Below are 27,993 nucleotides of genomic sequence, written 5' to 3' on the forward strand. Positions count from 1 at the left end.
CTGCTTAACATCAAATATATAACATTCCATTCCATACCATAATAAAGGAAAATGCCCTTCCTTTATACTGAGTCCTCAAAACAATTCCCTGAGTCTATTGTTAGACCTTCTCAATTAATTATTATGGGGCCATATTAAGAACATGTTACACTTAGTGATAACATGTCTTCCGCCTTGTAACTTGAATAACTTTTCGTACACTCAATATTATGACGAGCGAGCTTAGCCACATCATCATCAACATGTCTTCTTCATCTCATCAACCTTGATACTCATAATAACAACTTTGCTAAGAGATATAACAAGTTTACTAGAACATGTCTTTGTAAACTCTATCTTAGAACAAACATCACCAAAACTTACATAACTTCTTCCAGACTTATCCTTTCTTCTTTCGATGTTAACTACATATACAAGATACTCGAAAGTATCTCCCATAACCTTAGGTAGTGTAAATACTCAACTAGTTGTCTGTACCAACTTGATCTTTCTACTGTTCTTCTATTAGACACCACAAAAAATTACTATGTTGACATTAATGACAAACTTAGTCATGAATGTAACATGTCATCATAGTAACATATCTACAATACTCCTCCATAGGAATATCATCAACATTCATGCTTGAAACCAATCTTCTAACAGAGTGTTATGTCTTACTCTTGTCTACTCTTTCTAAGATCTAGATGCCTTATTTTAATGGAAATCCTCTAACTTTCTTGATTCTCCTTGTATACACTCTGACTCGAACTTCCCAATGATTGGTGATTTTTGATATCCAAGTTTATTGGATCTACTTATCCCCATGTTCTTTTATTTCTCATTTCACACCCTCATCATTTCCTAATGAAGTCCTATTGACCCTGATTAAGATATTCAATCCAAATTTAATAGAGGTGAATCTCTAAAACCAAACATTCTTCAACCCTTTGTTTTCCTAACACCAAGTTCATCTACAAGGAGCTCTCTTTTTGATTCCTCCACCCATCTACCTGATTTAAACAATTCTCTCCACTACTCTCTTTGACTTTGTGCCTTGTGTTGCTCCTTACATTGCTCTCTACAACTCTATTCCACCCTTTGACTTTGATCCTTGTAGACTATCTAGTTTCACCATATAAGATCAATAATTCTAATATTTATACCCTATATTTAGTCTATTTTTAATAAACTAAACTTTATATTTTACAATTATTGTTAACAAGAGCTCTCTGGAAGAGCTGGAGTCCTTGCCTTACGCAAGGTTGAATAGGTAAAAGAATGTAAGAGGTGATATTATATAATATTAAGTTAATAGTTTAATATGAAATTAACATAAGGTTTTTTTAAAAGCTATTCAATAGTTAATTTTTAATTTTCCATATTGTTTGATGGTCTAACTTACAAATTTAATAAGGTGTTAGTGGCATCATAGTTTGACAATTTATTTGATTGATGTGTTAGTTTGATAATTTAAGGATTTTACTTTTAGATCATGATAACATTATTAAATATGATATAAAATGTTGATGTTTGACACAATATCAAGATTTGAGACTCTTATACTTTGGTAATTATATTTCGATTAATATAAATATTAAAATATTATCTATTAACTTTAATCTTTAGAAAGATGCAATTAATTCAATTATCTTGTAGATATGAATTTTATTGTATAGAAAAATTTCACTATAAGTCTAACTCAATGTAGAAGTAAGAAAACTTTTAAACTTTTAATTATTTCATACAATTAAATTCATTAAACAATAATATAAAATTAAACCTCCATGAAACTAACCAAGAAAAAAGCCACATATAAATTTAAATTTAAAATTTTGAAATGTTTAACTGATGAAAAGATTCAAACCAAAATGCTACGAAATGTGTGGAGAATAAATTAAAAGTAGACATTGGCCACATCAGCCCCAACAAGAATCATTGCATATATGTATGTCCAATACAAAAGAGAAATGTGCAAACAGGATCATATCTGATAGGTGGATCATTTACTTCTGATCATGCATATAATACTTTTAGAAATTTATGTGTATATTGTTCCTTAGCTTGAAATTTCTAAACACAAATGAAATTGTACTTTTATCACAATTTTTGATCAAACCATTTCCCTAATGCAAATTACCAAGCTCTTAAGCATTGGAAGAACTAGCCATATATTAGAAGACTTGAGCAATTTGGTCTCAGAGCATGTGATGAACATGAAGTCCATCTAAAAGCAATAATCAAGATAGGAGGGAAATTATGAAAAAAGAAAGAAGTAGAAAATACAAAAAACTGGAACCTCATAGAGAAGAAAACTACCCTGGAGGAAGGAGGAACAATGAAACGCAAGGGGCCAAACTTTTATGTTCTTGCATCATAGGAGAGCCGAAACCCCAACTTCAATCCGAGCAACACTGGATGTGTTGCATGCTCAAGCCATAGTCAATGTCATTGCGAATTTCAAACAACTCCAATGGTGAGTGTTGACGAGATGATTCCCATGCCGAATAGTTGGGGGAGCCCTAGTAGGCTGACTTGGTTCAATCAGGGTGATCAATTGCATTTGGGTATGTAATGTCCCATCTCTTTGAAAAAGAGTCCGCTCATGCAAATAGCTAAAGGGACTCCTACAACATCGCAATCGATCTAAAAGTGCCAATGCTATGAATTGAATGCAAGCCTTCTAGATATGAAGTCATAAAACTCTAATATCTTATGGAGTATCGCCATGTACACAACAACCACCATTGGATAAACAATGTGGGGGTGCCTCAGACATAACAGAATTTGGACAAAGATTCTAGAAATCTATTTTTTGTAATTTAAAATAAAAAGTCAAATTTATCCCCATAAAACTTGATAGTGGCCAATCAAAATTTAGAATTTTTTGCACATAAAGAAATTTAAAAAATAAAACAATTTAAAATTTAGAATGTCACATTCTTTGTATTGAAAAAATAAATAAAAAGGGGTCTAATGAAAATATTAATACCCTGTGTAAGAAACTAATAAATAATAATTTAAGAAGCTAATAAATAATATTTTATAAGTTTTTTTAAATGTGATGAATTTTCTCATATGTTAAATTTATATAGATACTTTCAATTATAAAATATCTATTATGAAAGGGAAGAATACAAAGATCAAATTAAGATTCTCCGAACGAGTAAGCTGATTTAAAAAACTATTATAAAAAAAAATATGAACTTTAATAAAAGAAATATTTTATCATGAGACACTCATATCATAGAGAATACAAGAGCGAATACCATTTCAATAAACTAAGACCGCAAGTTAAACTTGAACAAAAAAAACGTGTTTAACCTACGATGGGATTAAATTAAGGGAAAAACCGCGGTAAATATCGCCATTTTTTAATTAATAATAATAAAAAAAAACCTGGTGAGTTTCGAAACCCTCACAGGAAGGTTCTTTGTTGAAGCAAACCCCCCAGGATTCGATGTCGAGATCGATTGACGAACATTGCTTTGGCTCTAGAATTGACCAAAAACGAAGAAATAAATCAATCATGTAATACAAATTACAGAAAAAGACTTAATTAAATCATATAAGACGGTGTAGAGAATCATCATTGCCATGGAAAATATTTGACAGAGTTTCACCTTACTTTCCTCTGGTTTTAGTTATGGACGCCATCGTAGCTGTTGCGTTGAACGAAATATCTGCCCGGGGAGAGCAGGGGTGTTTGCTGCAGGAAATATGGAGCGGCCTTCAGAGAGCCGCGGCTTCTGCAGGTTTACATTTATGCAATGGAGTGAAACAGACGATATGGCAGGCTCTTCTGAAGGTCCCAGGGCTTAGCTTTGGAGGTCCGGGATCGTCAATGGACCGTATATTTCCTAATTCGCACCCGTCTATTCAGTCCGTGGAGAGCGCAGAGCGGCTTGGAGTTAACATTTTGGCGCCTGAGCATTTGAGAGATAGCTGTGTCGGTCTTTACGATTTGAAGTTCTCGGACGCTGGTCTTTCTGCCGATCAGAGGTTTGCTCTGGAGAGATTGGCGACAGCCAGGTCGGTTTTTGCTAAGTTACCCCTCCCTCTCCCTCTCCTCGCTATTTGCTTACTTTGCATTGCTAGCTTGACTCCAGTCAAACATAATCTAGTTTTGAATTTTTACTGAAAACTTATTTGATTGCTTTTCTGCGTTTCAAATAGCTTTGAATTCCGCGAGTAACTGATGGAACCTTGAACAAATAATATCACAACCAGCTCGATTCCTCTAAGAATAGTTTAGTATAGATCGTCACTCGAAACTTACATGAATGTTTGTTGCATTTCAATTTTGAACTTAGCCAGAAAGTGACAAAACCTTAAATAATTGTAAATTGCAACTATTTTGACTCTGCTCAGGACAATTTAGTTTTAAATTGTCACTGAAGACTTGTTTCTGTATTTGTGCCTTTCTGGATGTTTTGTACCTAGAGAAACTTTTGAAGCCTTACATATGTAAAAAAGACAACTGTCTCAATCAAATACTCTCAGAATAAGCCACGTTTAAATTTCACTGGAAACTTAATTGGATGTTTGATTTCATTTTAAGATATTTTGAAGTCAGTCAGAAAGTGCCCTTGAAACGTTTAATATTTAAAGTCCACAAGCTTCTGGCTCCCTTTGCTGTTGGTGTAACACTCATTACATTGCAGTTACGTACAGTTCTCCTAACTGCATGATATTTGTTTAAATTCTCATCACTTCGCTGAATTAATCATAAAAGATTTTATGGTTCCCTCCACTTCTCCAACATTTGGTATCAGAGCAGCCAGTGGATTGATTCTGAGAAGGACAATGATTTGGTGCTGAAAAAGAAATCTCCATGAAAGTCTAAGAAAATGCTCTAAGTGCCATAGGTATCACAGGGGAGATATTTAAGACCCTCCATAATTTGTTTAGTTTCCCGGAGAAGCCAAAGAGCACTAAGGTTCTCACAGATTGCTAAAATAACTGTTATTGTGTCATTGAAGTTTCCTGAATAAAGATGGCTAAAGGATTGTTGTCTTTGCTCATCGCAGTGTGAAGGCAAAAGCAGGAAATCACATTCATTCTAGACCTGAATGTGAAAAAAAGCATGGAGTCGGTGCTTGCATTGGAATTAAAAAGGTAGCATACAATAAACTTACTTTTTAATGGTTTCAGTCCTTTGTAGCAGTCATAGTCAGTTAAAAAGTGGATAATAGCAATTCTAAGAGCATTCAGGGGTGAGGTAGTGTATTCTATTGTCTCATATTTAAGAAGGCCATGTGATATTTTTATCCTTAAATTTGAAAATCACTATTATACTGCTAAAATGACAGTAAACTGCTATACGTTTGAAGTGTGACTGGTCTTTCAAGCTCATTGAAGCTTAAGTCCATTGTTTTCAAGGATTCCTTTATGTTTTTGATGTGGAGATGGTTAGAAATAGGAAGTTTGTACAATCGATATTTTCTCCAAAGCTTTTAGCCAAAGTGAAGTTTGTACATTATTGAAGACAAGCTTGGAGTTATAGATCGAAGCCCTTACTCAGAGGGAGACTCAACATTAGTGATTACCCGAGATGTACCTTAATGCATCATTCTTTGTGAGAAAGAAATTTGAGGTGAAAACCCTTGTTTCACCCTTCGGGAATATTCATTGTGGACCCACCCTCTGATATGATTAATGGTGGATGTCATGTGAGTTATTACATGATCTTGTAAAAACTTCTTGAGAGGTGACGACCGGTCAAGAAGTTTACTTGTGGTTACTATAGTAAGGTGACAATCTTAAGAATAGTTTACTTGTGATAGATATCAAATGTTTAAGACTGATAAGCTATTCAAACATTTGACTTAATCGATTGAAATCATCAGATCGAAGCTACAATCATTAACACTCCCTCTTAGCTAGAGAGGACGATTTCTATCCACATAAACAACACATTATACTACTATTACCTCACTCTAACATCAGGAGTAAGTTATGCCCAAGAATATCAACCATATGAATTATCTAAAGATTATTAATCCGAGATAATAATGATTAACTAGTAATCATAACAATTTATGTCTTTATCACATCAATCTGGCTGAAGCTACAACGTTAACATCTCTCTGTAAGAACTTGGTATAGCTATGATACCATGAAGAATTTGCCTTTAGGGCAAAATAACGCCAAGATCAAGAAGCACAAGACTAGCACAAGACTATGACAATGTCTACCATTAACTAATTATAACTAGAAAGAAATAACTGCTACTTAATCTATTTGCAATTTAAAAACAACGAATGTAAAGGAAATAATAAATGATTACATTGCTATCAATCTAACATGTTCATTTGAAAGTAAAGTAGCAACTATAAGATTAAACATCTAATATATTCTTGCATATGTTTCTAAACTATCTATTTATGCTTCTATGATTTCAAAGGTAAAAAGAACATACAAAAATGATGGAGAATTCCCTTTGTCTTGTTGTCCAAGCCTCGACATTGATGAGAGGAGAAGCATTGACATAGGCTTAACCTCCCAACCGTAGACCATACTTATTCCCTCACATTCTAACTTAATAGAACGGCCCTCCCTACCTGGGAATTAGGTTTGGGATGTTCTTAAGTCCAACTATCTGATCAATCCGGTAGTTTGGGTATCCCATCAGTTATTACTAAATAACTGAAGCATCTAGACAAACCAAAAAAGATCTCATGATCGACACATTTGCCTATTTCTACCTTGGCCAAGGATTTCAAAATTGGGTTCGTGAACCCGATCTCCACCTCTTGACTTGACAACAGGTTTCATCATTAGGACATGCATGAGCTATTATATGTGTTTTGTTTCTTAGTTATCTAATTTCATTTTTGATATTATTTGTAGGTTAGATTTTACACCTTTTCTCCAATCATTCACCTTTTTGCTAGGAGAAATTCCTTGGTGTGAATATAATCTAATTCCATGCCAGTAGCATGCAACATTTGGATACCTTCCACTATACATAATTATCTCTGTTCCAAAGGCTGAATAATTGATGAGAACTCTGGGTATTATTGTTAATTGAAAAATCATACATACTTCATATATCAGCAGATGGCAAAATGGATTATCCCTAATATTTCAGTCTTAACTAACTAAGAGGATTAAATCGTTTTAGATTGAGGAAGAAGAATTAAGGGTATTAGATGGAATATGTATGAGAATAGATAATGAATTACTACTTAATCAAAATCTCATTCTTCCATAATCAGATTCTTTGACTAATCATTGTAAACCAAGAATTTGACATTGGATTGCTTAGTAAATCAAATTCGACTATATTCTTCATTTAATATCTGGCTCAATAACATATACAGCTTTCAAGTTTTCTAAATGACAAATGCGACTTCTAAAAGGCATTGATAGTTATTTAGATTGGAAGATAATGAAAAGCCTACTGAAAACAAAAACAAGAAACAATTTGTTGAGTTTGTTAACAGTTGATACAACGAATATAATTAGCTAACTTGTTTCACATGACTAGGAAAAAATAATAATCTGTTAGCAGTTGATACAACGTATATAATTAACTAACTTGTTTCACACAAACATGAATAATTCGTTAAACCAATAGTTATGATCAAACCAAAAATTAGGGCAAAATTTGGGATGTAACAATTATCCTCCATCGAGCACAGGAGTTAGTGTGATGATGAGAGGATAAGCCTACAAAGGTGTGTCACGTAAAATTATGTTGTAGATACCATGTGCTTAATTAAGTGTGCGAACAACTATGTTGTCTACATGACAATTATGCAAACTTCAGTGTTGTAGACACCATGTGCTAAGATAGAGTTGCTAACTCTTGTGTTATCAACATGACAACTCATAAGAGTATGCATACTCCTAAGTGTCTAACTAATAAAATAATAAAATAATGTATTTATCTAAGTAAACTTAAGTAAAGTTTAAATAATAATTATTTACACTAATACCCCTTCTTAAGTGCAACTTAAGGAAATGCACTTAAGCTCACAAAAGCTATGAGGAAATGCATAATGGGTCCTGACTACTAGGCCATATTAGGTACCCAAGTACAAATGCAATGCTGTACAATGCTATACAATGCAATGAAATCTCTTTGAAAACGGAGAAAGAGGGAAAACCTCATGGGAAAAACCACCCTCCAAAAAGAGAGATAAATACAATAAAGAAAGATGCATGTATGGATGGAGTAATCAACACCCCCCCATTATGACATACATCATGCATATACAATAGAGAATCCCTCCATGAAATTTCCCCCTTAGTGAAGGATCTCATAATGATAAGTGCTTGAAGACAAAAGAGAATCCAATGCCTACAAACAACATTTCTCCCTTTAGGAAGAAGATACACCAAGTATAGGTGCACGTATGCTTTCCACTGTGGATAGGAAGATAGAAGAGGGATCTATATGTAGTATACTGTGGATGCTGCCTCTGAAGTCTGCTCATATGTCGACAAGTCCTTGATGAATGTAGATGCCATGAACCAATCTGGTGGATGCCCAAAATAAGGTGGCAAACAAGGTATCATATCCATGTATGACGCTGAATCAACCTTCAAAGACAATGAATCATCCTGATAAGAAGATGTAGGAAGAGAAGCAATGTCGCCTCCCCTCAATGATGTATGCACACCATGAAAGCTGAATGATGTTCCTCCTTGTAGGAAGAAATGGTACCATAGGTGTAGTAGAGAATGCTCCCCAACTAGTAGGAAGAATCCACAGAAGATAGGATGTTTGAGGAAACTGGAATACAATCTCCAAAGATTGATATGTCTCCTTTGAAGTGAAAGAGTCGTTCTCCAATTGCTGTAAAGAAGTGTCCACAAGTATGTCAGTCTCGAAAGAAAGCTTAAGTGGTTGAGGGTCAGAGTGTTCCTTTGCAACAAGTGAAGAAGTCTCCTCAACAAAGAGAAGATTGATGTCATCAATGATGTCTCCCACATCTTCAATGTAAGACTCCACAAACAGCCCTGCAATGTCTGGAAGGAAGTCATCCCATGAAGTTAAAATAGGAAGACATGGTATATCCTGTTGCACTGAATCAGGATCATCTGTGGTTGGAACTAGATCAGTAGAAGCAACAGGAGCATTAGGAGGTACAATCTCATCTGGAGTTGAAGATACCATAACTGGAATGACTGTAGATGGAATGTCTTTTGGAAATGGAGGAAATGTTGGATCTCCATATGCTTTCCAAAGTCGCATCCGAATGTCATAAGGTTTAATGGCCTTTCCAATGACAGCTAAACCATCAACATTGAGACTGAAAAAAAATGGCATCTTAAATTATTTTAATAGGTGGCAGATCAGTGGAAGAGGGCAGTTCTTTGGAACATAGATAAGCAAATACTTCCTTATGCTCTCTTCTTAGATGATCAAATATCAAGGCACCCCATTTCTGATGGTTCCTTTTTGTCAACCTCAGTCTAACACCAAACTGACATGTGAAACAAAACTCCATGAGATCAATAAATGTATGCACCCCCTAAAATGCAAAAATGATCATTGAACCCCCCTAATGAATGCTTTTGGCATTTTATATGTAGTGCGTTTACAATAGGCCACTTGTCAAAATGGACAAGAGTGGACTTCATATTTTGCTGGTTACAACAGCAAATATGAAGCTATATTAGATGCAACAAGATAAGATACAAGATCTCTCAAGGATCTAATTAATTACAAGTGCCAATAGGCCAAAATGAGACAATTTTTTTTGAAAGTACTATGTTTACTCAGAATTATTCCAAATTGATACCAGATCTGGAAAGTAGACAAAAAATCATGCACTCTCAAAAAAGATAGCACCTGAAGATGTGTCCAGATGAGCCCGAACTAAGCCTTTGAAGTTGCAAAAATCGAGATTTGCAAGTTGTAGAAAAATTTAGAAACAAAGATCTCAAACAATCTACACCAATGTGTAAATCACAAAATTCTACCTTAAAACAAAAAAATGTAGATCTGTTTGAAAATCACCTCTGTAATTATTTTTCCTGAATCGACGCCGTCGCACCTCCAAAAATCAATTAATTATAGATTTCACCTCAGATGTCCGATTTTGATGAAACAAAAGTTGATTTGGGGATTTTTTGACTTTTTGACTATGATGCCAATATTTGATTGCAGATTTAAAAATCAATTGCACAGATTTGAAAAGATCATACCAATTTTGCAAATCGGGCCTTTGGGTTTCAGTTTGCAAAAAAATTTGCCTCAATTTTGACTATGGCCTAGGGTAGGCAAATTTATAGTCAAAATTCATTGGATCGATGCTCCGGATGCAATGGTGAGGTTCGCTTTGGCTCTAGATGCTTCCAATAACTGCAGATTCGCCGGATCTGAATTGGTGGCCCTTTGAGAGTTGAAGCAAGAATAGTCTCCAATGGCTATGTAATGACACTCCTATTACTTTAAGACCATGTAAGAATTTGCCTTAGGGCAAAATAATGCCAAAATCAAGAAGCACAAGACTAGCACAATATAGACCAAATAATGTATGATCATAATAATATGAGAATGAACAACTGATTATCTTTGGATATCAAATTATTCAATAATTGATAATTGATGTTCAAGTACACTAGGAGTGCCTGAATATAAAGGCCTCTAGAATGCTTCTAAAATGTCTAGGAGTTAGCAATATGATAAGCTTCACAATTAAGCACATGTCCACCAAGAGTGGATTATCCTCCATTGAGCACAGGAGTTAGTGCAATGATGAGAGGATAAGCTTACAAAGGTGTGTCATGTAAAATTATGTTGTAGAGACCATGTGTTTAATTAAGAGTGCGAACAACTGTGTTGTCTACATGACAACTTAGTTGATTATGCAAACTCCAGTGTTGTAGACACCATATGCTAAGATAGAGTTGTTAAGTCTTGTGTTGTCAACATGACAATTCATATGAGTAGGCATACTCCTAAGTGTCTAAGTAATAAAATAATAAAATAATGCTTTTATCTAAGTAAACTTAAGTAAAGTGTAAATAATAATTATTTACACTAACACTCTCAATGGCTTCCATCTCATATTTCTCCATCTTAGAGAAATATGCATTTTGTAGCAGCAACATCTCTCAAGGACTTTCACCTCATATTTATCTATCTTAGAGAAATATGCATTTAGCACTTAAATTTTTTACTAATGTTGAGACTCCCTTTCAACAAGAGCAACATTCTTCACAAACCCAACCTTGTCTCAAAAATTTACAAATTTCATTTGAGAGAGGCTTGGTGAGAATTTCCGTTAGAGTTATTATGTTGTGGCTAATAATTATATTTTAATTACTAGTCTATTATACTCTACAGTTAAGCTAACTTAGGCATCTTATAATTCTCTTCATGAGAGACTTTGGACCCTTGTTCACAAGATTTGTTGAAGAATTTTTTGAAGCTTAGAGGCTTTCAGATTTCAAAGGTTTTAAGAGTGATTTTGTTGGATTTGGTAGTAACTTTTTTTCTTTTTGGGCAGTTTGGGTTTAAATTGACGTCATTGTTGTGCTCAAAGCACCCCAAAACCCCTATTCCCATATAAAGTTTATCCATTTTGACTACAATTGACCTTTGAGGAAAAACAATTTTACCTCAATGCTGTACGACCATGGGCCCACATTTCGAGGCAAACAAACTTGTGATTTAAAAAAAGAACTTGTTATTTAAAAAATAAAGTTTTCATAAAACTTTTTTCTAAACTTTTTCTCAAAAAGGTTTTTTTATAAACTTTAAAAAGTTGGGTACTTGAAGTACACCTACATCATCTCCATAAGCGGTATGCCTGCAAGTGTAGGCTTTTGCATCAGCTTACATGGGCCTAATCTTGACAGCCTTAAAAACAACATACTTTGTTTTTTTGTCACAAAAAGTGGGTGTTGAGTTTTTGCTCATAATTTGGGCATATGAAGGCGGTTTTTGAAAAATCGTATATTGTTGGAAAACTCTTTTTGAGCTCTATCCAGTTCTAGAGGTTTGAGTTTTTTTATTTTGCTTTTTTGATGGTATTTTTTGCTGTCAAAGCCATAAGTTTTTTTTTGCACTCTAGGAGACATAGCTTGAGCATTTGAACTTTGTTTTTGAAAACTTTATATTGTTTGAAAGATGGTTTTGTGTACCTTCCAGTGGTATGAGTTTTATTTCCACATTCTGCTCCAGGTATGTTTTATTTAGTCTTTTACTTTTCTGCACTCTCATGAATGTCTTGGATGTTTCAAGTCCTAGAATCTCTTTCTTTGAGTTGGATGACTTGTCTTTGACTACTCTTTCTATATTTCTAGCCTTTTGTCTCTTTTGATCATTGCAGGCATCTTTTTGTAAGCATTTTCTTTATGCAAATGCACTAAGATAAAGTGCCACTATGCATTTTATACTTGGGATCTAACACATCTTCTGCCTTTGTACTTGCACTAAATTATAAAGTGTTATTGAGGGGTTTGATGTTAACCTTTATTTGTCATCTACCTTTGTTAAGTAAGTGTTCCTGCCATGACATTAGCCTCATATGTGTGAAGAGAGTGATCCCTCCGCGACACTATTATGCACTTTCTCTGTACCTTGATGTTCTTGGTTCTTTGTCATGCAGTTCTTGTTGAGTCTACTTTTCAATGTACTTGTCACCTCTCCCTTGTCCAAATTTTGGGGTTTTTCTTGGTTTGATTGATCAACTCTTTAGGCTTTAGTGTTTTATGACATCTATATTTTTGAGTTCAGTTGTTTTCCTTTGTTTGCCTCTAGATTCGAGCAATGTCATTTGGGGGCACTTATGCATATTATATTCTTCTCTACTTAGTCATGCACTATTTCAGTGGAGGTTCTTTAGATCAGCAGTTACTCTTCTACATTGTTTGCAACTTTTTCATGCATTGGTGGTGTTCTTCATGATGATTCCTTTGTTCCTATTTTTTGGGACATTTTCTAGTTAACATGGTCCTAAACATGAAAGCCTTCAAAATGTCACACACTTTGTTTTTTTTGTCACAAATAATGGGGATTGGTTTTTTGCTCATAACTAGGGCATATGTAGGCATTCATCGAAAAATCTTATATTTTTTGAAAGCTCTTTTCAAGCTGTATCTAGTTTTGGAGGTTTGAGTTTCTAATTTTACTTTTTTGATGGTGTTTTTTGCTGTCAAAGCAATAAATTCTTTTTCACACTCTAAAAAACATAACTTGAGCATTCAAACTCCATTTTCAAAAACTTAATATTGTTGGAAAGATGGTTCTGTGTACTTTCCAGTGGTATGGGTTGATTTCTAGATTTTGCTCCAGGTATGCTTTATTCAGTTTTTTACATTTTTGCACTCTTGTGAATATCTTGAATTTTTTAGTTCTTGGAATCTCTTTCTGTGAGTTGGATTTTCATCTTTGGCTACTCTTTATGTATTTCTAGTCTTTTGTCCTTCTGATCATTTTAGACATCTTTTTGTAAGCATTTTATTTATGCAAATGCACTGAGATAAAGTGCCACTACTTATTGTATACTTGGGATCTAACACATCTTGTGCCTTATTGTACATGCACTAAATTATTAATTGTCATGGAGGGTTTTGATGTTCACCTTTATTTGTCATCTACCTTTGTTAAGTAATTGTTCTTTCCATGCCATTAGCCTCATGATATGTGTTAAGAGAGTGATCCTTCCATGACACTATTATGTACTTTCTCTGCACATTGATGTTCCTAGTTCTTTGTCATGGTGTTCTTGTTGGCCCTTCTTCTCAGTGTACTTGTCACTTCCCCCTTGTCCACATTATGGGGGGTTTCTCCTATTGGTTCTAATGCTTCCTTGGTTCAATTGATCAACTCTTTAGGCTTTAGTGTTTAATGACATTTGTATCTTCGAGTTTAGCTGTTTTTCTTTGTTTGCCTCCAAACTCGATCAATGTCATTTAAGAGCACTCATGCATATTACAGTCTTCTCTACCTAGTCATGTTCTATTTTAGTCGAGGTTCTTCAGATCAGTAGTTACTCTTCTACAACATTTGCAACTTTTCCATGGTTTGGTGGTATTCTTCATGATCATTGCGTTGTTTCTATTTTCTGGGACATTTTTTAGTTTACATGGGCCTAAACTTGAAAGCCTTCAAAATCTCACACTTTGTTTTTTTTGTCACAAAAAGTGGGAGTTGGTTCTTTGCTCATAACTTGGGTATATGAAGAAGTTTTTCTAAAAATCTAATATTGTTGCAAAGCTTTTTTCAAGCTCTATCCAATTCTGGAGGTGTTTCTGATTTTGCTTTTTTGATGGTGTTTTTTCGTTGTCAAAGCCATAAGTCCACTTTGGGAGACATAACTTGAGTATTCAAACTCCATTTTTGAAGACTTTATATCATTGGAAAGATGGTTTTGTGTACTTTCTAGTGGTATGGGTTTAATCTCCATATTTTGCTCTAGGTATGTTTTATTCAGTTTTTTACATTTATGCACTCTTGTGAATATCTTGGATGTTTTAGGTCCAAAAATCTCTTTCTTTGAGTTGGATGACTCATCTTTGCCCACTCTTTCTATATTTCTAGCCTTTTGTCTCTTCTGATCATTGTAGACATCTTTTTGTAAGCATTTTATTAATGCAAATGCACTGAGATAAAGTGCCACTATGCATTGAATACTTGGGATCTAACACATCTTGTGCCTTATTATACATGCACTAAATTATAAATTGTCATGGAGGGGTTTGATGTTCACCTTTATTTGTTATTTACCTTTGTTAAATAAGTGTTCCTTTCACGACATTAACCTCATGATATGTGTCAAGAGAGTGATCCTCCCACGACTGCACCTTGATGTTCTTGATTCTTTGTCATGCAGTTTTTGTTAGCCCTCCTTTTCAGCATACCTGCCACCTTTCCCTTGTCCACATTATGGGGGGTTTCTCCTATTGTTTCTAATGCTTCCTTGGTTTGATTGATCAACTCTTCAGGCTTTGGTGTTTTATGACATTTGTATCTTTGAGTTTAGTTGTTTTCCTTTATTTGCCTCTGGACTCAAGCAATGTCATTTGAGGGCACTCATGCATATTACAGTCCTTTCTACCTAGTCATGTTCTATTTTAGTGGAGGTTCTTCAAATCAGCAATTACTCTTCTATAGTGTTTGCAACTTCTTCATGTTTTGGTGGTGTACTTCATGATCATTCATTTGTTTCTATTTTCTAGGACATTTTCTAGTTTGGAGGCTTCTTCGGTCCTTATCGAGTGTTCTCTTTTGTACCTGGGTACCTCATCAGGCCTAGTTGTCAGGACTCATTATTGCTTTTATGCATTTTTAGTTCTTAGTTTCTTTTAACTTCTCCCTAAATTCATCTTAGGGAGGGGGGGGAGGGGGGGGAGATGTTGGAGTTATTATGTCGTGGCTAATAATTATTTACTTAACTATTAGTCTATCATACTCTACACTCAAGCTAAACTTAGGCATCTTATAATTCTATAGTGTTTCTTGAATCCTTTTATATAAGGACTCTCTCTTTGTATTTTCATTAGAATAAAATTGTGTATCGTACTGCATTCTTTGTTGCACAATCAATATGACCTTTTTTTTTATCATTAATTTTTGCCCTGTATAGCTTTTTGGCTTCTCTCTTTTTGTGATAGGTTTGCATGCATGTGATTCTTGAGAGCTCTAGAGTTTTTTACTCCTCAACTCTTACAATGTCAACTATTTGTTTATTAGTGCAAATATACTTGAGTTGAATAACTTTCTTCAACACCATATTACTGAAATGATATTTTATCTCCACATGTTTTGTTCTTTTGTGAAACACTTGATTAAAAGCTTCACACAATTTTGGTTATTACAATGAATTACAGTTTGTTCATTATTTAACTGAACAATCCTGCAACAAGTTATTGAAGCCACACTACTTCTCAAGCAGCCACATATGCTGCAATACTTGTGCCACCGTGGTCTGATTCCTACTACACTAGGAAATCATGGTAGTCCCCCAAACTGAAACAACATACAGAAGTGCTTTTCTTATCAGTTACACTTCCAACTTGATTTGAATCAAAATAAACTTGTAATTTCAGATCTTCAAAGTATATCTCAGACCATATTCAATTGTGCCACACAAATAGCTCAATATAGGCTCAACTGCAACATAAACTACCTAAGAGCACTCACTGCATAATAAATATCTGGTCTAATATTCACTAGATACATCATCGATCCAATCAGCTGCATGTACATGGTGGGATTTACCAAATTATAACTAGCTATAGCATCTCTTAATTTCTTCAAATTTGTCTTCATGGGTGTCGACATGAACTTGCAACTTAACATCCCAAACCTCTTCAAGATATCTATGGAGTTATCTTTTGACTAAGACTAATCTCATTCGGTCTTTTCCCCGCATGCTGTCCTAGAAAGTAATACATGAGACCAAGATCCTTCATCTCAAACTCAAAGATTAAATTTAGATAAACAACAACAAATAAAAGAAAAATAAGTACAAGAGAAAAATATCTCTTTTATTGAAGGGGAAACCCCACCCACACCAGAAAAATATATCTTTTATTAATATAAAAATGTTCAAGTACAATGCTTTCACTTGGTGTATATTCTAACACACAAAGTAATCATATATATATAGAATTGTGTGACTTCTAATGCAAGAGCATCCTGGGGTAGTTGGCAATCCTGTATGCTAGAGTGGTTTGGACCTTGGAGTTGGAGGACATAGTTGAAAAGAGATGATGCTCGATCACTATTAGGGAGTACTTGGTTGTACTTTCACTTGAGGAACTCAGTGACTGAAGAAACTTGGTTATCCTTATGGTGCTCGATTTATGATCTGCTCTGTGGAACTAGTGCTTAGAGATTATGTGGGAGCTCAATGGTTGCGCTTGCTGGGTGTACTTGGTGTAAACTTGATGTGCTCAGTGGTTGTTGATGCTCGGTGGTTTGGTTCACCAACTGGGTGTCTTGGGAGATTTGTTCGACCGACTTGGTGCATTTAATATGCGTAGTGTGTGATCGTGACATGGATTGATTCTAGGATGTGTGAGGACTTATTTAGGGTCTCAGTTATTTCTCATATGTGTTTAATGATTATTGTAAGCCGACTAAGGTATAATGTGTTAATTTGGGTTCTAGATGATTCTATTTGTAATAGGCCAACTTGTGGCCATGCAAGTATAAAAGGAGGGGTTGGGTAGTGTTGTAGGTAAGACTTGGAGTAGTAGAGTGTTTACCGCAGTAGGTAAAGAAATCAATGCATACAGACAATGGATTAGAACAACAGAACTCCTTTTGTTCGCATATGCCAAAGATATTACATTATGCTTGATAAGATGATTACAATGATCTTGAAGGGGGTATATATACATCTCGAGGAACCTTCCCGAAGGTTTCCGTCAGCTACATACAACATATCAGCTACATAATAAGAACCTTCTTGATACCGATGACATACATCCCGATACACACCTTGTCGGCTGATACCGATGACATACATCCTGATACCGACGGCATACATTTTGATACTATATTTACTGATGACATCATCCCCCCCAAAAAGAAAAGTTGTCTTCGGATGACCACACAACAAAACTCAAACAAACAACTAAGTAAATTTATTCATAAAAACAACACAGACATAGACATCATGAACCAGAAGGCTGTGTCTCAGACTGTGAAGACCGGCTATGTCGAAGCTGATACACTTTTTCTGTCTGAACCTTTAAATCACCTCTGATTTGAGAGTTCTCCTCCACAACTTCTTTCAGCATCAATGCAACCTCCTGACACTCGGCTTCTTTCTGATCATGAGCCCTCTTCGCTGAGTCCTCCTGAAGTGCTGCTACCAAACGTTGCTTCACTGCTGCTAGCTGCTGTTTTGCCTACTGCTTCCCTTGTGCACTTTCTTCGAGTTGTACTAACAAGGTTGTCCACTCTGCTTCCCATGCAATCCACTGGGTGGCAAGTTGGTCAGCCATCTCCTCCCAAGCTTTCTCCGTCATCTCCTGAGCTTCCTGTCCAGCCTCTGCTTGTCTTCTCTTTGTGAGCACCAACTCTGCTAGGGACTTGCTATGCTCTGTGATGACAGCAAGGCAAGAATGAACATCCTTATCCTTTTCCTCCGCTACTGGTAGAGGGTCCGACACCTACACCCCTTCATCTACTTTCTCTGCTGCTGCTAGACTCTAATCCTCCACCCCTGGCGATGCCGGTACCTCGACTACCTCACTGCTTGACCAAATGGCTTCCAATTGCGTGTGCTCTCTCATAGGAGATTGAATGGAAGGACCTTTGGCAACAGGGGCAAGGAGTTGTTGCCTTAAGTACTCATTTGCCCGATTTGCTGTGCTCATCCATTTCACTGCTGGCAGCTGGGGTTCCGCTTCCAGAATACTGAAATCAGCATCCTAATCCTCATCCAACAGAGTGTTCGCTATTGTGACTACTGCATCCGTCCCAATCACCTCTAGATGAAGTTGCTCTTGTGTGCCCCCCTGATCGACTCCTCCCTCTGCTACTGGCTCTCCTACAGGAGTGGGTTGAGGCAAACTTTTTGCTACATGTACGGGAGTCGATTCCTGAACCGCTAGCTGAGGCTATGATCCCGTAGCTTGTGTACCCGTAGGCGTGTCTGCTGATGATGTTGTCCTTCGGCTTACTGAAGTCTGGACCAATACTGAGTATGGAACTAATCTTGCTATCGCTGTTCATGATCTGGGATTAAGAGTTATTGGGGTCATCACCATTGCATGCCGAAACTGTCCGACCCTCGAAGTGTGAACATCCGCCATGGTATGCATATGCGGAGTTGAAAATGACGAGATTGATGGCGTAGTAGTCACTCGCGCAACTGTCAACTATCGTGGAAAGCGAAGTGGAGTTGCTGAAATTACCTCGACTTCCTCATCATCTTCCTCATCCTGCTCCACCTCCATATCCCCAGAATCGTGCTCCTCACAAGATGTGTCCTGGTGGCCACTATTCGTGTTGCTTGATTCGTCTACCTCGTGCCGTGCCCTCTTCTGGCCAACGGGCTTCTATTTTGTAGGTGAGTCCAAATGCCTCCATTGCATTACTAGAGGCTCGCCAGGTACTGCCGGACTTGGCTTAATTTCTAGCTTCTCATGGGGTATCGTCCTCGTAGTTGCCTCCAGAAAGAGTCCGATGGCATAGTGTGGCATATAAAATGTTTTATGCTACAGAGTCATGAACTCATCCATGCGCGTAGCCAAAAGAGAAGCCCAGTTGTACACTTTCCTGTTCATAAGTCCGTTCATCATGCTGACCAACGGAAAGGAAATGTTGGACGCCTTGCTGGACCCTGTAAGCCTACTTTTTACCACATCCATAAGGCACTTCTAATGGCCTTCTCTAATATTAGACTTTTGCAACCCTCGTCCTTTTGAAGTGCCAATAAGGGTATCCGTCTACTGCTGTACCTGGTCATTACACACCAACTGTACTAGCTGTAACTTCCTTTCCTTGTCCATCTTTTGTGGCTTACTGTCAATTTTCTTCCCACCTTGTGCCGCTTCTAGAATGCCGAACACTCTGGTAAAGTCAGCTGGACGAAATGAAACCACCACGTTGTACCCCAAATATGGAATTGAACTCTTCCAGGAGTGCCTGTCATATGCCTTGATCATGGGACGCAATACACCTTGAAAATCTTGGATACAAAAAACTGGCATCTGGATTGGCCACTCCACCTGTCCTTTCGGATGCTTGCTTTGACGAGGTGAGTATCCAGATTCTCATTCCACCATTTCTTGCAATCCAATCCATTCAATCCTTCGAAAACTACATTATGTGGCGTTGTCTGCGCATCCGGCTGATTCTGTAATTTGGCCCTTTGCTTGCCTTTGTTTTTTCAGTGTGGCTGTGCTTCAGAAGGCCCTACTTGCACATCTTGGTTCATGGCGGAATCCTGATCCAGTTGCTTCCTCCAAGCCCTCTCCCCGGTTGATTGCATACCTAATATGCCTTTATGAGTTTGCTGAATATGTTGCCGTAGTTATTTTTCGTACACCTACCTTCTGTCGGATAGATCCTGGCAAACACCTGTCTTCTGTCGGATAGATCTTGGCAAACACTTGTCTTCTGTCAAAATCCCCTTCAACATACGGATCCTAGCAAGCAATATTTGCCTTCTCCTCCCTTGCTCACCGTACAGCCATACGACTTCTCTTCTTTACTGCTAGGGGACGCCATGCGGATGTGAGCATAAACCCTCCTTTGAGCTTTTGAATGCCGTACCCCTCAAGTGTAGGTTACTTGCGAGTCTTCTTCTCCTATACGGCTCCTCTAAATGCCTCCAGTTTGGGCACTTCGAGTGACACCAAAGGTTTTACAACTCTTTCGTACGGAATTCTACAGAGCACTCCAAGCGTGATCTTCTATTTTGTCCTTGCATAATACAGATGCTGCAATACTTGGCACAAGGTCTTGAAGCTCTCTTCGACAGACTCTCTCCTATCTGCAACCCGTACGACGATTATGCTAATGCCGCTGTACCTAATGTTCTTAAAAAAAAACCTCCAACACCGTACGCTGAATTAGTTCATGGAGATCATGTTCATTCTATAAAAATGCTGTATGCCATTTTTTGGAGAGCCGTACGAAGAATATTGCTTAACTTGGAGATGTTGTACGGCTACCAATGATGAGCCTCTAGACTTCCTTAAGTGCTGTACGTAACTAGAAAACCAACGCTTCCTTATGCCTTCTACTATGTTTGCCCGACACTTGGAGTGATCCTGCTATATGTAGCTTCTTTATGCTCCTTGACACCACCTATGGATGGCCGTATGGTGATATAGCTTCATGTTCATTCTATAAACTGTTGTATAGTGGATACCATTTAGCTTGGAATGCTGTACGGTTCATATAAAATGCTGTATGGTTCATGCAAAATGCCGTACGACGGTCATTGCTCCTCCTGATACTGTACGGTGGTCATTGCTTGTTCCTGATGCCGTACGGTCACTTGACCGTACGGTGCTTTTTCTCTCATTCTTTTTTTTTCCTTTTTAAATTCAAATTTTTTTTTTGTTGCTCCATAATAGGCCCTGATGGCAACTTAGCTGGCGCATGATAAATTTTGAGCTTACATTTGTTCACTGTTTCCAGAACTTCTTGTCCATCTAGCGTCCATAGCTTGATCGCTCCATTATCGCCCACTTCCCGAATCTGATAGGGTCCAACCCACTTAACTTTGAACTTGCTCGGCTTGATCTCATTCTGGCCATCGTACTTCAACACCCATTGTCCGGGTTGAAACTTGTTTAGTTTCAAGTGCTTATCTTGCCATGCCTTATGTTTGTTCTGTGTTACCTCAGTCGCCTACTGCACCAATAATCGCTTCTCCTCTAGCTTGTTCAATTTATATAGCCGCTCCCTTAAGCTTTCCATGTTGCCTAACTTGTTTTCCAGTGCTATCCTTAGGCTCAAAATCATGAATTCCGCTGGTACTGGAGGTAGAACATCAATTGAAACGGTGTGTGCCCTGTTGTCACCTTATACATTGTGCAGTAAGCCCAAAGAGCGGAGGATAATTTTTCCTCCCAATCCTCACCTTCAACTGCACAGGATTTGTAGATAATTGATACCAAGATTTTGTTGGTAGCCTCGGCTTGTCCATATGCTCTTGGGTAGTACGGGCTCGATAATGAATGATAAATCTTGCACTCAGTGGTGAGCAGTTAGATAACATGGTTTACAAAATGTCCACCCCTATCACTTGTTAACTGCAATGGAATCCTGTACCTAGTAATAATTTGCTCATAAATAAATTTTGCTGTGCTTACCGCCAAGTTATCTGGCAGTGCGCGTGCCTCCACACATTTGGTCAGGTACTTCATCGCTACAACGATGTATCGGCATCTTCTGGTTTTGCTTGACTTCAGGGGTCCTATGAATTCCAATCCCCATTGTTCAAAGAGTTCTTGGGCATGAGAGGGATTTAGAGGCATGAAGTCTCATTTCAAAGGTTTCCTAGCTTGCAGACATGTATCGTATGCAACGACCCACTCCCTGGCGTTGTTGTGTACAGTCGACCACCATAGTTCTGCCAGGAGTATCTTCCATGCGGTTGTGTCTGGCCCAGTGTAACGAGACTCGGACTTGGCTCGGACTCGGCAAGGGTAACTTGACTCGTGACCCGGCTCGGCGATGACTCGGCAAAGTGAAAAAACCTCGAAATTTTGAGATTTTTTAGGATTTAAAGAACATTCCATGCATCCATTATTGAATAAAGCGTAAAGACACAATAACATCATTAAATAGAAGATAATTTGATCATAATGCACATGCCACATACTTAAAGTAAAAAACTTAAAACTTAAAAGTCAAACATCGATTACATATGTACAATACTACAAAGTTACAAACTTACAAAGGTAAATTGCTAAAAGTAAATACTATATTACTAGTAATTAAAGTCAAACTAAGATAAATCCATGCAAACCATCAAAATGTATATGTATTATCATTTATGCATTATGAAATCCAACACATCACTATAGACTGTTATGGGAGCCCTTTTAGGGTTATATGAGTTGTTTACTGCATAGGGTAAGAAGTTAACACATGTATAACACGATTCAATTCAGAACAGGTACTTTATTCATGTATGCACTTGCAGATTACAATCCAATTCCAGTGACTACAATGATCTATCGATTCTAACTGATGATTCCAAAGTCCATCTCGGACATGTACATATACCTTTCCGAAGGGGTGACTCAAGCGTCACGCACCTGTTCGAATACTAATCTACCCGTTGGCTACACTATACATTTTATTGGTAACATCATCCCCCCACAAAAGAAAGGTTGTCTCCGGACGACAATTACACAACATCTGAGACAAATTAACAACAAAATATATTAATTGACTAACTACAACAAGATAGATCTGTTTCTGTCGCATCACTTTCACATTCATCCAATGCCTGCACCAAACTGGTCTCCAAACCACATTGCATCTGTAGCCTTTGTAACACAATACTATCTCCTTAGTTGACCTTGATAGCCACCCGTGCTGCTTTCTCTGTTTCCAACTCCTCAGTACCCTGAGCCAAGTGTTGTTGCACTGCCTCCAATTGGATAATCAGCTCCTCCTGAGCTCTCTACACATCCACCAAGACAGCCTCGTGGCCAACACCTACTCTCAGTGCCTCTGGTACACAGACACTCCATGCTTGCAGCAGCTCCAATTTTTCTTAACTGGTCAGACTCTCACGACTGATATCCGCAACGACTGGGAGTCTAGGGGGCAACGCCCCCGGCGGGGTCAAGGGGCAGCGTCCCCACGGGGGTCCTGGGGTGCTGCCCTAGGTGCGCTCCTTGTTGCAATACAATACGGGGTTGAGGGGCAGCGCCCCTCGCTCGCAAGATCAAATTAGCACTCCGAAACCCACACGAAACTGCATGGAACACACTATTTCTGTCATTTTCTTCCGATTCCACACTCTTTTTGGCAACTGCTTATGTCTACCCTTCCCTTTGGCATCATGCATTACTTATTCCAAATTGTTTCAATTTGTTGTCGTTTTTTTTTTGTGCTCTTCCACTTCCTCTTTCCTGTAGACTTGCTTTGTGAATTGGCTACAGCAATTCCTCTTCCTTTCCTGATACCCTTCGTCTCTAAAATGTAAAAAAAAAACATAAAAAAAACATATAAAAAATTATATTTTAAAAGCCCGGTTTCAAGCCTGTCGCGGCCAAGTCAAGGAGGCCGGGTCACGCAAGTCACTCGGTGATTCGCGAGTCACTCCTCGTGACTCGCCGCTTGCGGGTCACGAGTCATTGTGACTCGGCGAGGTCAGCGCGGCTCGCTGACTTGCGTGACTCACGTGACTCGCCGAGAGTCACGTTAGCCTGGTCTGGCCCCATGTGTCCTCCTGCCGATCCTTCATGTGCTTCCTTCAGTACCCTTAGGATCTCTTCCTCCAGGACGCATCGCCTTAGGATCTGGTTGGGTCCCATTTTATATAATAGCCCATTGATCAGTCGAAACGTTCAGCTCCGCAATACCAACTTCCATCTTTCATTTGGTGGCATGCTACTTGGAAATTGTTCCGTCGACAAGTACTCCCCGATGCTTGTGTACCATTTTGGCAGTACAGCAATCTCGAACAACTGTGCATCAGGAAAGTCGTCATTCACACTGTCTGCGGGTTCACCTGTTTTGAGGCGTGACAGATGATTTGCGCTTACATATTTCTTCCCCGACTGTACGATGATCTTGAAGGTAAATTCCTGTAATAGAAGTAACTAGCGGCTAATTCTTCCTTGAATGACAAGTTTATTGACTATATACAACAGAGCCTGATGGTCGACATAGAAGACGAATGGTGTCGCTAGCAAGTAATGACAGAATTTCTATACAGCGTAGACCATCCCCAAAGCTTCCCGTTCAGTCGTACTATAATTTTGTTCAACCTTTCATAGCAGTCGACTGGCAAAGTAGATCGGGTGATCCAACTCGTGGCTACTTCTCAGTGCCAAGGTTGCTCCAATTGCATAGTTGTACGCGTCGACATGAACATGAAACTCTTTGCTCCAATCCGAATACACCAAGATGGGTGCCGAAGCCAATCGTACTTTGAGCCCTTCAAATGCTTCATCCTGTTCCTTTTCCCATCTGAATGCTTCTCCTTTGCACGTTAACCTGTCCAGTCGGTATGCTACCTTGGCAAAATTTTTGATGAACCGTCTGTAATAGCCTATATGTTTGAGGAAAGATTTTACCTCTGTTACATTGGTGGACGACTGCATCTCCAATATGATTCTCACCTTATCCGGATCTGTCTTCAATCCTTCCTTACAAACTGTGTCCGAGCAACCCTCCCTGCGGAACTATAAATTTGCACTTCTTCGAATTTATGGCTAGGCGCGCGCGTCGACATCTCCCCATACATTCGCCTAGTGCTGCCAAATGTTTGTCCTCGGTGCTGAATACCGACCAATCATCTAGGAATGCCTTGAAGTTCCCTACGAACATTTTGTCAAAGATGTGCAGTATGATACGTTGGAATGTAGCCAGTGCATTACACAGGCCGAACGACATCCAGTGATATGCGTACACTCCATCTTCTATGACAAATGTCGTCTTCAACTTATCCTCCTTTGCGATTGAAATCTGATTGTATTCGAAAAATCCATCCATGAATGAGTAGATCTCGTGTCCGGCTACCTCCTCCAAGATGCTGTCTGTAAATGGAATTGGAAACAGATACTTGATTGTGATTGCATTCAGGCATCTGAAATCAACGCATATCTAGATCTGGGTGGTGTCATTCTTCAATGAGATTACTATGGGCAACACCCATTCACTAGTTTGCACCTTGAAAATGATGCCGACTTCTAACATCTGGTTGATCTCTTCTGCAACCTGTGCCACATAGTTCTTATTCATCCTATAGGGTTGCTTCCTTACAGATACGGCTCCTTTGACCAACGGGATGCGGTGCACACACAACTTTGGCGGTACTCCTTTCAGGTCCTTGTATGTCCATGCGAATACATCCTTATATTCCAAGAATATCTTGAATGCCGTTGCCTTCAATACTGGATCCTAGTTATCTCCTACCAGTATGTTTCTTGGTTCGGCTTCGTCTCCCAAATTCATAGTGTGTAGTATGACTTCATTGTATTTGATGGGCTCCCCTTCAGTGAATGCATGGGCGGATGTTTCATCGAGTGATGCATTTCCCTCTTTTACCTCTGTGAATTCTCTTGGAAATCCATCCTCGTTGTGTCCTTCCTATATCGTCAGCACGTTGCAACCTTGAAACAGTTCATAGTCCTCTATCTGCCAGTGGTAAAGACCGTTCACTGAATCCAAATCGTCATCTCCTTCCAATCGCAGGACTCCCTCCTGATCTGGTTCCATACATTGCCTCCCTTCATCCTCTGCTACGGAATCTAATGACAGGGCTTCTTCCCCGACCATTTGAGTGTGTAGATCAATGATGTATTTCCACCCTTTGCTTTTAAGTAGAGTATTTTTCTTCTAGTCATGTTTAACTTTGGCTTGAATCAACCACCCTCGACCTAGGATGGCATCGTACCCTTTCCTCTTCAATGGGATCACGACGAAATCAAGCAGGAATAGTTGTGTTCCAATCGTCACTGGTTGTGTTGTCAGGACTCCCAAGGGTTTGATTCCGTGTTAATCGGCCGTTAGCAGCTGGAATGTAGGTGGCCATAATATCGGCTGTCCCAACCTTTTCCAGGTGTCCTCTAGTAACACATTGGCACTGGACCCACATTCCTTTCCGTCAACACAATCTTGAGAATTTCCATTTCAACAACTGCCAGATGGCGTTCGGATGAGAGGGCTAACAACATTGGATCTTCTGCATTTGTGCCACCTTGTTTCTCCCTTCCTTGTTTTGCTGGTAACTTAGCAATTGGAGCTATGTTCGTGAGTGCCGTACGAAGTTGAGGCATAGTGAGCAATAGATCATTGATTTTAACAGGTACCTCGATTTGTAAGATTTTCGTACGATGTTCTGTTTTGCACAGTTCCGTGAGGAGGTACTTGTAGTGTCCTTCAAGTGTGCTTTTTCTGCTTGCGTTGCTTTCTCGATCTCTACCCGCGCTTCTCTTCTTTTCTTTCGTTGGGTCGAGTTATACTTTTGCTTGCTTCTGTGTGATGGCCAAAACCTCCTCTTCATTTGTCTTGATGGTGATCAAGTTTACTCTCGACTTCGGGCACTTTAGCATTGTCATGATCGTCGGGTCCGCACCATCTGCATAACAATTTTGGTGTGTTTGCTGTTGTACACTTACGGGCGAAGTGGCCCCACAAATTGCATGCATGGCATTGAACTATTGATTGACCGTTTGCATCGTATTGGATTTGACTCCTGCTACCATTATTGTTGTTGCCGTTGTTGTTTTGACCGTGCCGATTATTTCTATATCCTCCCAACATGGCACCCTTTGTACTGGTGTTCCCGCTCCTTCCTGACGCGGACGCCTCCTATGTCAGGCACACTTGTTGCAGTGCTCTTGTTTTTAGGTTGAAAGGGCATTCCTTTGTCGAATGTCCCATGATCTGGCAAATCTCGCAAAATTGATCTTTCGGGCAGGATCCCTTCGTATGGCCTTCTTTCTTCCACTCGGTGCACCATAGCTCATTTCCCTTGGTGTCCTTCTGCATGTTCTTGAACTCTTTCATCATTCGAATCATGTCCTTTTGAAGGGTGCAGATCTTCTTGCTGTCCTTTTCGTCATCACTGTTCTCCTTTTTTGAAGATGCGTCGCCATCTGAATCAAACGAACTACTCTTCTTCTTCTTCGTCTTCTGCTCACTTTCTAGGTTCATTGCCCGGTTGTATGCTTCAGTGTATGATGATGGCGACATGATCTTCATCTTCTTTCACAACTTCGGGTGTAGGCCTTCAATGAACCATCTTTTTTACAACCCATCAGCCGGCTTATTCTCCATTTTATTGATCAAGTCCTTCAACTTCCTAGCGTAGACTCGAACTGTTTCATTCTTCCCCTTTTTTGTGTTGTATATCTGTACTACGATTTCATTGTCATCGTGGAGCTGTTGAAATTCGGTAGTAAACTGCTTGTTAAGGTTATCCCAAGTGGTTAATTTTTGGGGATTTGCATCGGCAAACCAATCAATCGCAACACCCCGTAGGGTGGCCGGAAACTGCTGGACCCATTTGTTTGTATCCATTATGCCATTCGCCCTCCAAATCGTTTTCCATGTTTTACAATGTCGGATCAGATCGACTGCTCCATCACCATCAAATTTAGGCAATTTTTCTTTTGGTCCTGCCATTACTACTGGATGTGTAGGAACACTGATGTTCTATATTCTAGCACCAACGCTTTGTATCCTGATACCAATGGTTTGCACTTTGACACCAACGCTTTGTATCCCGACACCAACGCTTTGTATCCCAATACCAACGGTTTGCACTTTGGCACCAACGCTTTGTATCTCGACACCAACGCTTTGTACTCCGGTAGCTGTGCTTTTTGGTGAAGAAGGGTCCTTGTTAAGCGAATTTGTCCGTTTTGAAAGTGTATCGCGGACGAAGA

At 38.6% G+C, this 27,993-nt stretch overlaps 1 protein-coding gene across 4 annotated transcripts in view; it reads left to right on the plus strand.

Moving 5' to 3' along the window:
• The first annotated feature begins 3,327 nt into the window (after positions 1–3,327).
• Positions 3,328–27,993, plus strand: part of LOC149553473 (B-block binding subunit of TFIIIC) — a 190,189-nt gene continuing 165,523 nt past the window's right edge. For 3 of the 4 annotated variants that reach the window (XM_089788919.1, XM_089788922.1, XM_089788920.1), the window contains exon 1: positions 3,328–4,011. In XM_089788919.1, the coding sequence (XP_089645045.1) occupies positions 3,626–4,011 (386 nt within the window). In that variant the 5' untranslated portion in view covers positions 3,328–3,625. The remainder of the gene's footprint in view (positions 4,012–27,993) is intronic. The other variant, XM_089788918.1, reaches the window with a different exon arrangement.

Source organism: Cupressus sempervirens, chromosome 6 (genome assembly GCF_028749045.1).
Source record: "Cupressus sempervirens isolate cs-2001-9-10 chromosome 6, ASM2874904v1, whole genome shotgun sequence".
Taxonomy (NCBI): domain Eukaryota; kingdom Viridiplantae; phylum Streptophyta; class Pinopsida; order Cupressales; family Cupressaceae; genus Cupressus; species Cupressus sempervirens.